Source organism: Mandrillus leucophaeus, unplaced genomic scaffold (assembly GCF_000951045.1).
Source record: "Mandrillus leucophaeus isolate KB7577 unplaced genomic scaffold, Mleu.le_1.0 Scaffold123, whole genome shotgun sequence".
Classification (NCBI taxonomy): domain Eukaryota; kingdom Metazoa; phylum Chordata; class Mammalia; order Primates; family Cercopithecidae; genus Mandrillus; species Mandrillus leucophaeus.
Window position 1 is genome coordinate 4776312 of NW_012100654.1, and position 13180 is coordinate 4789491.

Below are 13180 nucleotides of genomic sequence, written 5' to 3' on the forward strand. Positions count from 1 at the left end.
TCCTTCTGAAGGTCGAGGGTCTGGAAGAATTCAAAAAAAAAAAAAAAAAAAAAAAAGAGAAAGCTCCAGTCCAACCGTAGAGGCAAGATGAAAATGACAAATGGTGAAAATTAAGAAACTACTGTGCATGTGCCCATGACCAGTAGGAGTACAACACGGGAGGTCTGCTGTAGGAACATGGGCCTACGTGTGAGTAAAACATGAGAAGTGTGATGTAGGACATGAGCCTGCATATGAGTAAAACATGGGAGGTATGATGTAGGAACATGGGCCTCCCTCAGGCCTCCCATGTTGTATGATGTAGGAACATGGACTTCCCTCAGGCCTCCCATACTGTGCTCATATTGGTCATGTGCACATACACAATGTAAACACAATGTGTTCTCTCTACATGGGAGGGTATGATATGGGAACCTCTCTCTTTTGGGTTCTTTTGATTCCAAGTTTTCCTACTCCTTGGGAGCTATCTACTCCATAAATAGAAAAAATAAAAACTTACGGGATGGAGCTCTGGGACTTTCCTGTGGTTTTATGCAAAATCCATTTATTATCTTCAAATCAGAGCTTCTGGTAAGCCTTAGAGATGAGGAAACATCTCTTTCACATAACCTAAAACAGCTTCCTAAAAAAGAGAGAAAAATGTTTCAAAGAAAGAAAATGTGATGTTTTCTTAAAATAAGAAATACCTGCAAGTTACATTTCATTTATAAAAATTAGTTCATTTAGGAAATGAATTTACTGTATGTAAGATACACATACTATATTTAAAGTGCTATGCTTGATGCTCTTTTGAAATATAAATGTTTTATTGATTAGGAAATTAGGAATTTACAACATAAAAATGTTACCAGCTGTAAATTTTAAATAAGTACTTCTCACATGTGTCTTATCATAACAATGGCTCTGGTGGCAATATTATGTATTATGGCATCAGGGCTGTTTAGGTGAAGATTAGTAACCTCCCAAAAGTGATAAACTAGGTCACCAAGTTGCCAATACTATGCTGATAAACTGGTTAGGGGGCTGCAGTGGTCAACAAGAAATAACTCTAGAAAGCCTTGCTCCTTGTAAGCCACAAGTCCCTAATTAGAAATCAATTTTAGATGTAGTTTTGAACTAAATATAACTTTAAAACTACATATATAAGAATATATGTAGTTTATTTTAAAAATTTAAACTCAAAGCACAGATAGAGAGTAGTATTACGAACCCCTATATACTCATCACCCATTTTCAACAATGATTGCTATATGGCTAATAAGTATCATTTAACCTCTATAAAAACCCTGGAAGACAACCTAGGCAATACCATTCTGGACATAGGAATGGGCCAAGATTTCATGATGAAGATGCCAAAAGCAACTGCAGCAAAAGCAAAAATGGACAAATGGGATCTAATACATTTAACTTTTACTGTGCAGAAACTAAACAGATTCTGCAGAGCAAAAGAAACTATCAACAGAGTAAACAGACAACTTACAGAATGAGATAAAATTTTTGCAAACTATGCATCTGACAAAGGTCTAATATCCAGCTCTATGAGAAACTTAAACAAATATACAGGAAAACACCAGCCTATTAAAAAGTGGGCAAAGGACATGAGCAAACACTTTTCAAAAGAAGATACACATGCAGCCAACAGGCATATGGAATAAAAAGTAACATCACCGATCACTAGAGAAATGCAAATCAAAACCACAATGCAATGCCATCTCACAACCAGCCACAATGCCTATTATTTAATTTTTAGATATATACTATTTTAATCAGACTACACTTTCAACATTTTACAGATAAAATTATAATCACCTGAGCTTTTAAAAAATAAAAATTAGGCACAAATACACATATTCATAATTGCACTGGTAAACAGTTCTTACGAGATATTTAAATCTTTGTGAAAGGATAGCCCTCTTCTTTTCCCATGTGCCCTCAAGTCAAGCCTGATCTCTCTCCCTGTCACCCATAAAATCTCACTTTATGTTCCATGAACCAGGATCACATGAACTAACCTGGAAGAAAAGGAGTTCTCTGTCTATATAATAATGTTGGCAAAATAAATCGACATATGTTTAACAAAAGCACACAAAATAAGAGATACAATCAGGTGAATATTATTAAGTCACTCTTTCATCATGAACATAAAATTGTAATTCTACTTTTGTAAATTTTATCAACAGATTCTCAAATGCCACACTTGATGTATACATATAAGAAGAATAAGAAAAAATAAATGAAAAATGCATTTTCAGATATATTAAACAAAATCACTTTTATGAAAAATAAGCAAAGTAGCATTACAGTTATTACTCAACTTTCAAAAGGTCACACAAATATGACTCTTGTTGGCAAGTATTAGGATAAAACATTTTCATAGAAATATCAAGTATATTTAAGCAAAACATATTTAAGATACAAGATGTATTTATGATTTAAAATAATCTCTGCACATCATGAGAATATTCAAGACTCTATTGAATTTCTCCCCAAATGAACATCTCTATATAGTAACTATATTCTCAGTCTTGCTTTTTTTTTTTGAGATGGAGTTTCCCTCTTGTTGTCCAGGCTGGAGTCTAGTGGCACAATCTTGGCTCACCGCAACCTCTGTCTCCCAGGTTCAAGCGATTCTCCTGCCTCAGCCTCCCAAGTAGCTGGGATTACAGGCACCCGCCACCATGCCCGGCTAATTTTTTCATATTTTTAGTAGAGGTGGGGTTTCTCCATGTTGGTCAGGCTAGTCGCAAACTCCTGACCTCAGGTGATCCGGCCACCTCAGCCTCCCAAAGTACTGGGATTACAGGCGTGAGCCACCGTGCCTGGCCATTCTCAGTCTTTATTTATTTAGTAAGTTCTGGGATACATGTCCTGAACGTGCAGGTTTGTTACATAGGTATACACATGCCATAGTGGTTTGCTGCGCCCACCAACTCATCATCTACATTAGCTATTTCTCTCAGTGCTATCCCTCCCCTAATCCCCTACCCCCGACAGGCCCTGGTGTGTGATGTTCCCCTCCCTGTGTCCATGTGTTCTCATTGTTCAACTCCCACCTATGAGTGAGAACACATGGTGTTTGGTTTTCTGTTCCTGTGTTAAGTTGCTGAGAATGATGGTTTCCAGCTTCATCCATGTCCCTGCAAAGGACGTGATCTCATTTTTTTTTATGGCTGCATAGTATTCCATGGTGTATATGTGCCACATTTTCTTTATCCACTCTATCACTGATGGGCATTTGGATTGGCTCCAAGCCTTTGCTATTTTTTTTTAATGGAGTTTTGCTCTTGTTGCCCAGGTTGGAGTGCAATGGTGTGATCTCAGCTCACTGCAACCTCCACCTCCCAGGTTCAAACAATTCTCCTGCTTCAGCCTTCCGAGTAGCTGGGATTACAGACACCTTCCACCATGCCCAGCTAATTTTTGTATTTTTAGTAGAGACGGGGTTTTACCATGTTGGCCAGGCTGGTCTTGAACTCCTGACTTCAGGTGATCCTCCCACCTCAGCCTCCCAAAGTGCTGGGATTACAGGCGTGAGCCACCGCGCCTGGCCAGAATGGCTACTATTAAAAAGTCAAAAAATAAGGGATGCTGTGGAGAGGTTTCAGAGAAAAAGGAACACTTATATGCTGTTGATGGGAGTATAAATTAGTTCAACCATTGTGGAAAGAAGTATGGCGATTCCTCAAAGACCTAAAAACAGAACTACCACTGGACCCAGCAATGCTATTACTGGGTATATCACCAAAGGAATATAAATGTTCTATCATAAAGACACATGAATGTGTTTGTTGACTGCAGCACTATTCACAACAGTAAAGACATGAATCAACCTAAATGTCCACCAATGGCAGACTGGATAAAGAAAATGTGGTCTTTTCTTTAGGCTGGGCACAGTAGCGCATGCCTGTAATCCCAGCTACTTGGGTGGCTGAGGCATGAGAATTGCTCACTTGAACCTGGGAGTTGAAGGTTGCAGTGAGCCTAGATCATGACAGTGCACTCCAACCTGGGCAAGAGTGAGACTCTCTCAATAAATAAATAAATACAATAAGAAAATGTGGTACATATACACCACAGAATACTACACAGCCTTTAAAAAAGAATGAGAGCATGTCCTCTGCAGGAACACAGATGGAGCTGGAGGTCATTCATTATCCTTAGCAAACTAACACAGGAACAGAAAACCAAATACTGCATGTTCTCATTTATAAGTGTGAGCTAAATAATGAGAACACATGGACAGACAGAAGGGAACAACAAACACTGGGGCCTACCTGAGGGTTGTGCGTGGTAGGGAGGAGAGGATCAGAAAAAATAACAAACGAGTACTAGGCTTAGTACCTGGGTGACAAAATAAACTGTACAGCAAACCTCTGTGACATGAGTTTACCTACGTAACAAACCTGCACATGTACCCCTGAACTTAAAAAATTTTAAAAATATCGTTTCCCCTAAACTCTACCTATTATCTACCCCTTACTGGATTGTTTTAAAGCAAATCCCAAATATTATATTAGTTCATCCATAAATACTTCAGTATGTATTTCAAAATCATATCTGAAATATTAATATAATTTTAAAATGTTCCTTAATATCAGTATATTATGATCAAATCCTATTAAGATGAAATTTCTGATAGGCTCTTTTTTTTTTTTTTTTTTACAGTTGGCTTATTCAAAATAGGTGCCCAAACTGAATATGGCTAATGCTTCCTGAGTTTCTTTAAATCTATAGGTCTCTCCTCTTACATTTTTAAAAATCATTTATTTGTTAAAGAAACCAGTCATTAGTCCTATAAAGTGTCCCTCAATTTTAGATTTTGCTTATCACACCCCCATGGTGTTATCCAACATATTCTCCAAACTCCTCTATTCCTTGTAAACAGATTTTTGAGGCCTGAAAGATTCAGATTAGATCTTTTAGCAAGAATGTCATAGGTGACAGGTACTGTGTATGTCTTATTATACCACATCAATAGGCATATGCCAATTTTGTCTTTCATATTAAGATTGATCAGTAGATGCTATCAGTCTGATTCACCTTTCATAAGGTTCCCCATCAACCTTTCATCTAATTTTTTTTTTTTTTTTAGCAGACAATGGTGATTATTACCTAGATCCATTAATATCATTAGGGATTGCAAAATGGTGGTATTCTCCCCTTTCACATTAACTATTTGGTTATCTTAAGGCATAAATCAAGCAGAAAATGTGGAATAAATGCTGGATTATTGCCCTTGGCCAGTTTTCAAATGAACAAATTGGTTTTCTTGCAACTGCCTTATGTTGCATTTTTACACATGTGATGTGCTCTAGACTATTTCAGTTGTTCCTTTTAATCCCATCTTTAGTTATTAGGAACCCTTCTAAACTGGCTGTCGAGTCCTTTCAACGCATCCTTAGTGGTCATTGATAGCTTTCTTTCTTTCTGACAAGATATTCTAGACTGATTTTAAATGTTTTCTGCTCCTGAGTTGGAATCACACATTCCTCCCAACGGGCTCTGGTTCTTTTAAAGAAATGTTTTTAGAGACTCCTTAGTGGGGGGCTCATTTTTTTTCAGTTTGTCACTGTTTTTGCCTTTTCAGTGAATAAAGCTAGGAAATACCTTCATAAAATAAATACATTTAAGAAATTAGTTTTAATTAGGAATTCTTACCTTCAGCTTTAGCATGAATAATTTTAATTAATTAAAATCAGAAGCAGAGACAACCAGAAATAGTTTTGATCACGTGGGAGAAAAGGAGTAATTCTGATCTTGGGACTGTGGTGCAGATGGGGCCAGGTCTGGTATAAGCTCCTGAGATCAGAAGACATCTAAGAGCCCCTGAGTCTCTAGGATGTGGAAGAGTGGAACAGAAATGAAAGCTGGAAAGGCACCAGAGAGAAATCTAACTAGGGCCTTGCCACTATATGATGCTCTAGATGATAGAAATTGAATGCCCAAGACGTGTATTGAATGTAGTAAGAGTGTGCCCTCAGACCTTTGTGGTTAAAAATGAATTTGCTAGTGGATAAAAAGACTGTGCCTTGGAAGTTCCAAACTCCCACTTGGGTGTCTTGCAGCCTCAGAGTCTGGAGCAGTAAGGGGAGGTAAGAGAGGCAGTAGGAGTAAAACATGGTTACAGAGGCAGTTTTCCCAATGATGGTGAAAAGCATCATTTCCTCACTTTTCCCCCTTGCTGTTAAAAAAATAGATATCTTTTGAACATAACAAGCTAAAAGATACTACTGTGGACTTCTCATGAAATATGTTCATGTTTAAGATTTTAAAAATAATACTTTTATTGATACATAATTCCCTATCATAAAACTCACTTTTAAAGTGTGAAATTCAGTGGTTTTCATGTATTCACAAAGTTGTGTATTGATCACTACTATCTAATTCCAGAAGACATTCATCACCCCAGAAAGAAATCCTGAATACATTAGCAGTCATTCCCTGTTTCCTCCTTCCCCCAACCCTAGAAAATCACTAATTTGATTTCAGTCTCTATGGATTTGCATATTCTGGACATTTTATATAAATGGAATCATACAACATGTGGTCTTTTATGACTGTCTTCTTTTACTTATATTTTCAAGGTTCATCCATGCTGTAGCATTTGTCAGTACTTGATTCCTTTTTATTGACTAATTTTATTCCACTATACCAGAGTTTGTTTACACATTAGTCAACTAATGGACATTTGGGTGGTTTCCACTTTTTGGCTATTATGAATAACGTCGTTATAAACATTTGTGTACAAGTTTTTAAGGAACATGTATTTTCGTTTGTGGGATATATACTAAGGGGTGAAATAACTGGGTGATACAACTCTCCATTTAATCATTTAAGGAATTACAAGACCATTTTCCAAGTGGCTGTAACATTTCACATTTTCATATATGAGGGTTCCAATGTCTTCACATCCATATCCACATTTGTTGTTCTTTTTGATTATAACTGTCCCAGTAGGAATGAAGTGGTATCTCATTGTAGTCTTAAGTTACATTTATCTAAAAGTAATAATGAGGATCTTTTCATGTACTAATTGGCCATTTGCATATCTTCTCCAGAGAAATACCTATATAGTTCCTCTGCCCATTTTTTTTAAGTAGGGTTATGTCTTTTTGAGTTGTAAGAGTTCTTTCCTTATCTGATATATAATTTACAAATATAGTCTCCCATTCCATGAGTATCTTTTCACTATCTTAATGATGTCCTTTGAAGTATAAAAAAATTTAATTTAGGTGAGGTCCAGTTTATCCATCTTTTCTTTTATTGCTTGAGCTTTTGGTGCCATATACAAGGTCACAAAGATTTACTCCTATATTCTAGAATTTCAGAGTTTTAGCTCTAATATTTACATCTGTGATCCATTTTGAGTTATAGTAGTATACTTTATGTGGAAAGGATCCAAATTCATATTTTGGCATGTAAATGCCCAGTTCTCCCAGCACCACTTATTTAAAAGACTATTCTTTTCCTGAGTTGTTTTAGCGCAATATAGAAAATCAATTGACCGTAAATATGAGAGTATATTTCTGGACTATCAGTTCTATTCCACTGATCTAGATGTCTGTCCTTATGCCAGCACCACACAGTCTTGATTATTACAGCTTTGTAGTTTTTAATCAGGACGTATGAGTCATCCAACTTGGCTTTTCTTTTTAAAGATTAGTTTGCCTACTCAGGGTCCCTTAAATTTCTGTATGAATTTGAGGACAAGCTTGCCAATCTCTGCAAAGGCCCCAGCTGGGATTCTGTTGGGGATTGTGTTCAATCTGTAGATCAATTTGAGGAATACTTTCATCTTAAAAATATTAAGTCTCTCAAACCATGAACATAGGATGTCTTTCCATTTATTTGGGTCTTCTTTAATTTCTTTCAGTAGTGTTTTTGCAATTTCCAGAGTACGTTTTAAACTTCGTTATTCTTTTTGATGCTATTATAAATGGAATTTTCTTCATGTTTGCATCATTTATTGCCCATTTATCTTGCATACTGCAAAACTGTTCAACATTTAGTCTAATAGGGTATGTGTGTATATGTATTCCTTAGGATTTTCTATATACATGATCATGTTATCTGGGAATATAGTTTTACTTCTTTTGCCACTTACTGTTTTTCCTACCTAAATGCCCTAACGAGAACCTCCAGTACAGTGTTGAATAGAAATGTTGAGAATGGACATCCTTGTCATGTCATGGCAGAAAAGCATTCGGCCTTTCACCATTAAGTCAGATGTTAGTTGCAGGTTTTTCATTTAATGCCCTTTATCAGGTTGAGGAAGTGCCTTTCTATTCATAGTTTCTAAGTGTTTATAGTGAAGAGAAGTTGCATTTCGTCAAATGCTTTCTCTGTGTTTACTGATGTGGTTGTGTGTTTTTTTCCTTCATTCTATTAACATGGTGAATGATGTTGAGTCAGGAGTCCTAACCTTACATTTTTAGCATAAATCCCACTTGATCACAATCTATAATTTTTCATGTCACTGGATTCATTTTGTAGTATTTTCTTGAGGATTTCTGCATCAATATTCATAAGGGATCTATATGGGTCTGTAGTTTTCTTGAGATTTTTTTTTGCGGGGGGGTTTGGTATGAGGATAATGTGGCCTCATCCAATGTATTGGGAAGTGATCCCTCCTCTTTTGTATTTTGGAAGAGTTTGTGAAAGATTAATTCTATCTTTTTCTTTAAATGTTTGGTAGAATGCACAATTGAAGTCATCTGGGCCTGGACTTTTTCTTTGCAGGAAGTTTTAAAATCACTAGTTCAATCTCCTGTTATAGGACTTTTCAGATTTTTTATTTTTTCTTGACTTAGTTTTGGTAATTTTTGTCTTTCTATAAGTGTGTCCATTTCATCTGGTTTATGTCATTTTTGGCATACAGCTGTTATGCACTCCATGTTATGTCAAACAAGTGCTGCTGGTTATTTTCAACAAATGCACCAGGGAAAACACTGTTTGCAGTGAATAAACTCCAAGTTAGGTGAAAAAAGACAAGCCCTATGAATGGGGTTTCCAGCAAACTGTCAGACAAGTCAAATAGTAACAATTCTCGAGCTGAACGTTTTGGAGAACTCTAAACCCATTCCACCTTCTTCAGTGCCTGCAAGACTGCTGGTTTTCAAAGCAACTGTGACTTGTGAGGCTGCTGGTTTTCAAGGCTATTGTGAAGCTGAGAGAAGACAGGAATAAAGCAAGTTAAAACTCCACAAGACTTGCTGTCCTACCACGACTTCAGTCTTTTTTTTTTTTTTTTTGATAAATGCTCCTTAGATTGTTACAAATGCCTGGTAATTTTCCAGAGTTCTGGAAAAGTTGCTTCTGCCAACTTCCGGCAGTGTTATCATTGCTTTTAGGTAAAAATGGATTTTCAGAGGTCCTTACTCTTGACACATCTGAAGTTGGAATCTCTAACTGTGGTTACCTGCCACATGGTCTTTTTCACAGAAGGCCTCATTTATTTCCTTTTTTAGGGCTATAAATCCCAGAACCCTTTGCCTGGGTCTGGTAAGCACAACATCTGTAATACCTAGTGGAAAGGAGATTAAATTAATTGCTTTTAGCTTGTTTCCTCATTTAAAATGTGGATAATGCAGTGTTTCTTGTACCAAAGCTGATTTGAGGGTTAAATGGAAAAGCAAATATGGGAGCATCTGGTAAGACACTTGAAACACAGCAGGCTCTGTGTTGTTTATTTTTTAAAAAATATTATGTAAAACATTAACTTCAATAAAATGCTTCTAGAACACTTTTCAATTTTACCCAAATATAGTTAGGATTTCTGATAAAGGTAATTACACAGTTATGAGGCCATGGGAAAAGTCTATGAAACTCTTCAACAGCTTTTAATAGCACTAAGGATTAAGACACAATTATTAAATCTTGTGATCCTCAAACTTTAGTGTTTTAGTGTGAATCAGAGGAATGCCTTGTTAAAACACAAATCATGAGGCTGCCTACCTCCAGTTTCTGCATCCACAGTTCTGTAATGGAGGCTGTGAATTCGCATTTCTAACAAGTTCCTAGGTGATGCTGCTACTGCTGGTTCTGGACTATACTTTGAGAACCTAGGAGTTTCTCTCCCCTAAGATGTGGTTAAACATACGTAACATAAAATTTACTATTTTAATTATTTTTAAGTGTTCAATTCAGTGGCGTTAAGTACATTTACACTGCTGTGAAACTAATTACTACTATCCATCTCCAGGACTTTTTCATCTCCCCAGAGAACCACTGGTTTAATGTGACCTACAAGGCCCCATCTCACACAATGCTGTCCCATTCCTCCTTTGGCAGGCACTTACAAAAGGAACAAGGTTAACTGGCAGCAAGTTAGGAGGACTCTGCTCTTTAAACAGAAAAAGAATCAATAATTATTTTGTAAGACAGCTGTCCCTCCCCATCTCTCCTAATTAGAACAAAGGCAGTTTAGGAGAACAGAAGACAAACCGCCTCTCAGCTAGCTCAGTTTGAGAAATAATACAGCAAAAAATGCTAACATGTATACTTACTATCAGTGACATCAATGTATGCTGGAGATATTCATTCAACAAAGTACTTCCTATGTGCCAGGCATTGTTTTAGGAAATATACAAAAAACATAAAAATCTGTGCCAATAGAACTTGCATTCTACTGGGGAAAAAGTTTTATATATATATATATGTTAGATACTCAGTGCCAGAGAGAAAAAAAATAAACAATGGGGACATGAAGTATGTGTTTGGAATGGGCTGTGTATGAAATTTTATATAGGGTAGTTAGGAAGTCCTCTGTGAGAATGTCACTCTTGAAGGGAAGCAAGGGCTAGCTATGCAGCTATCTGGTGGAAGAATATTCCAAACAGAAAGAATTATAAATGCAAAGACCCTAAAAGATTCTAGAGCCCATAAAGAGGAGGCCAGTATGGCCAGAACAGAATGAATAATGGGAAGACAAGTAGAATTTGATGTCAGAGGTACCTGAGGTAGGAACTTGGAGACATGAGAGATTCACCTAGATCAGACTATATCTCCCAACTTTTTCTTACTACAAGTTCATATTGTATGCTAATAACTTTTACTTCCCTACAGTATAAATGCTGATTAAAACATATGAATATTATCTTATTATAGATATTAGAATAATAGACTAATGTAAAAAATATTTTTTTAAAGACAAGGTCTTGCTCAAAAAATATTTTTAAAAATTTTATCAGTACATAGTGAAACCCTATCTCTACAAAAAATACAAAAATGAGCTGGGCACAGTGGCATGCGCCTGTGGTCCCAGCTACTCAGGAGGCTAAGGCAGGAGGATGGCTTGAGCCCTGGAGGCGGAGCTTGCAGAGAGCTGAGATCATGCCACTGCACTCCAGCCTGGGTGATAGAGCCAGACCTTCTCTCAAAAATAAAATAAAATAAAATTTAAAATGTAAAAAAGTTATCACTAAAAAATGTCTGAAGTATTTGATGTGGTCTTAGTTTTTATTTTGCAATTATAACAACATGACAGTATAAACAAGCTTTAATATCATTACTAAGACCTTCGTTTTCTCTCAAAGAGACAGAATATATTGACCAGATGCCCAAGCCAGACATTTTCCATCCTTTGGTGGATCACGATTAAAAACATACAAACCAAAAGAAAAACAGCCCTTTAACCCTCTGGCTGGACTTGCAGCTTGTCCCTGGCTGACAAGTTCTGTGTCTCCAGGGTCCTAGCAGGAAGTTAAGATGAAGCCTCACAGCTGTCTCTAAGGCTCTGGGTGGCAAATGGCTAATCTTAAGAGTAAAGGTTCTCAAACTTTTTTATCTATCAAAATAAGCTGGGGGACCCGTGAAACAGATTACTGTACCCCACTGATACAGTAAGTATGGACAGAACCTGAGAATGTTCAGTTATAACAATTGCCCAGGTAATGGTGACACTTCTGCTATGGGGGACCCATAATTTGAAAACCAGTGCCTCAGAAATATTATTGCTAGCTGGAGGCTATAGTGGTCAGCCAGGGTGAGGCTGGTTGAAATACCAGCTTTTCTCCTGGTAGTCCCCTCCTTTCCATAAATATCCTTTGTAACCCCATGATAGACAGTGAGGAAAGGCAGGGATGCTTTTTCTTTCTCAGAATCTTTCAAGGTCCTCTTGGAGAGAACCATAGGTGATGTGACTGGAGATATGACAACTCTCTGGGAATCAGAGAATCAATATTACAACCCACTCCCCAGAGTGGCTATCTGAAACTCTCTAGGCCTTAGCTGTTGACCTGGGCTTTGTGACAGAAACAGACTCCCTATATCCGTTTTCTCATCCTTTCCTGCAGGCTTGGAGAAATACCAGTCTTCCTTCATTCTTAAGTAGTAATCCCTCTCCTGAGGGATGTTGTACCAAACTTATCCTTATTTTCCACTGCCTTTTTCCTGCCAAATGTTATTTCCCCCATTTTTAAAATCAAAACTAAAAAACCAAATTTTTTTTTTTTTTTTTTTAGAGACAAGGTCTCACTTTGTCACCCAGGGTAAAGTGCAGTGGAGTGATCATAGCTCACTGTAACTTTGAACTCCTGGGCCCAAGCGATCCTCCTGTATCATCTTCTGTAGTAGTTGGGACCATAGGCAGATGCCACCATGTCTGGCTAATTAAAAAAATCTGTTTTGTAGAGATGGGGTCTCGCTATATAAAAACCTTTGTACCACCAAGTTGTTATACACCATGTTATTATGTAAAAAACTTTTTGTAAAATAAACTTTAAATTATAAAAGTAACACTTGCTCATTAAAGAAAATTTGCAAGTTAAAAAAATATGTGAAGAAAAATAAAAGCACTCATAGTAACACCACTTAGGGATAACAACTTGGTGCATTAATATTTCTTTTCAGACCTTTCCTATACTTACATACAACATATACATTTTTCATAATCAGATAATCCTGTATCTTGCTATGTCACAAATACTTTCCAAGATATTAATAATTTTAGTAGCTGTATAACACCCAACACACAGCTATAACCTGAATGTAGTAATTCCCTACAACTTGATTTGTTTCCAATTTTTCACTATTATAAGTGATGTTTCAATGAACAGTTCTCTACATACATCTTTGATGGTACTTCTAATTATTTTCTTAGAACAAAATTCTGGAAGTGAAGGGTAAAAGTGTATGAAACCCTTTAAGGTTCCATCTACATCTCTATCTTATCTATCTATCT

The 13180-nt window shown here is 36.7% G+C and overlaps 1 protein-coding gene across 1 annotated transcript in view; it reads right to left on the minus strand.

Annotated features, from left to right (window-relative positions):
- Positions 1-13180, minus strand: part of FAM162A (family with sequence similarity 162, member A) — a 25628-nt gene that overhangs the window by 7001 nt on the left and 5447 nt on the right. Inside the window, exon 2 of the mRNA XM_011971572.1 lies at positions 500-622. Within this exon, the coding sequence (XP_011826962.1) occupies positions 500-622 (123 nt within the window). The remainder of the gene's footprint in view (positions 1-499; positions 623-13180) is intronic.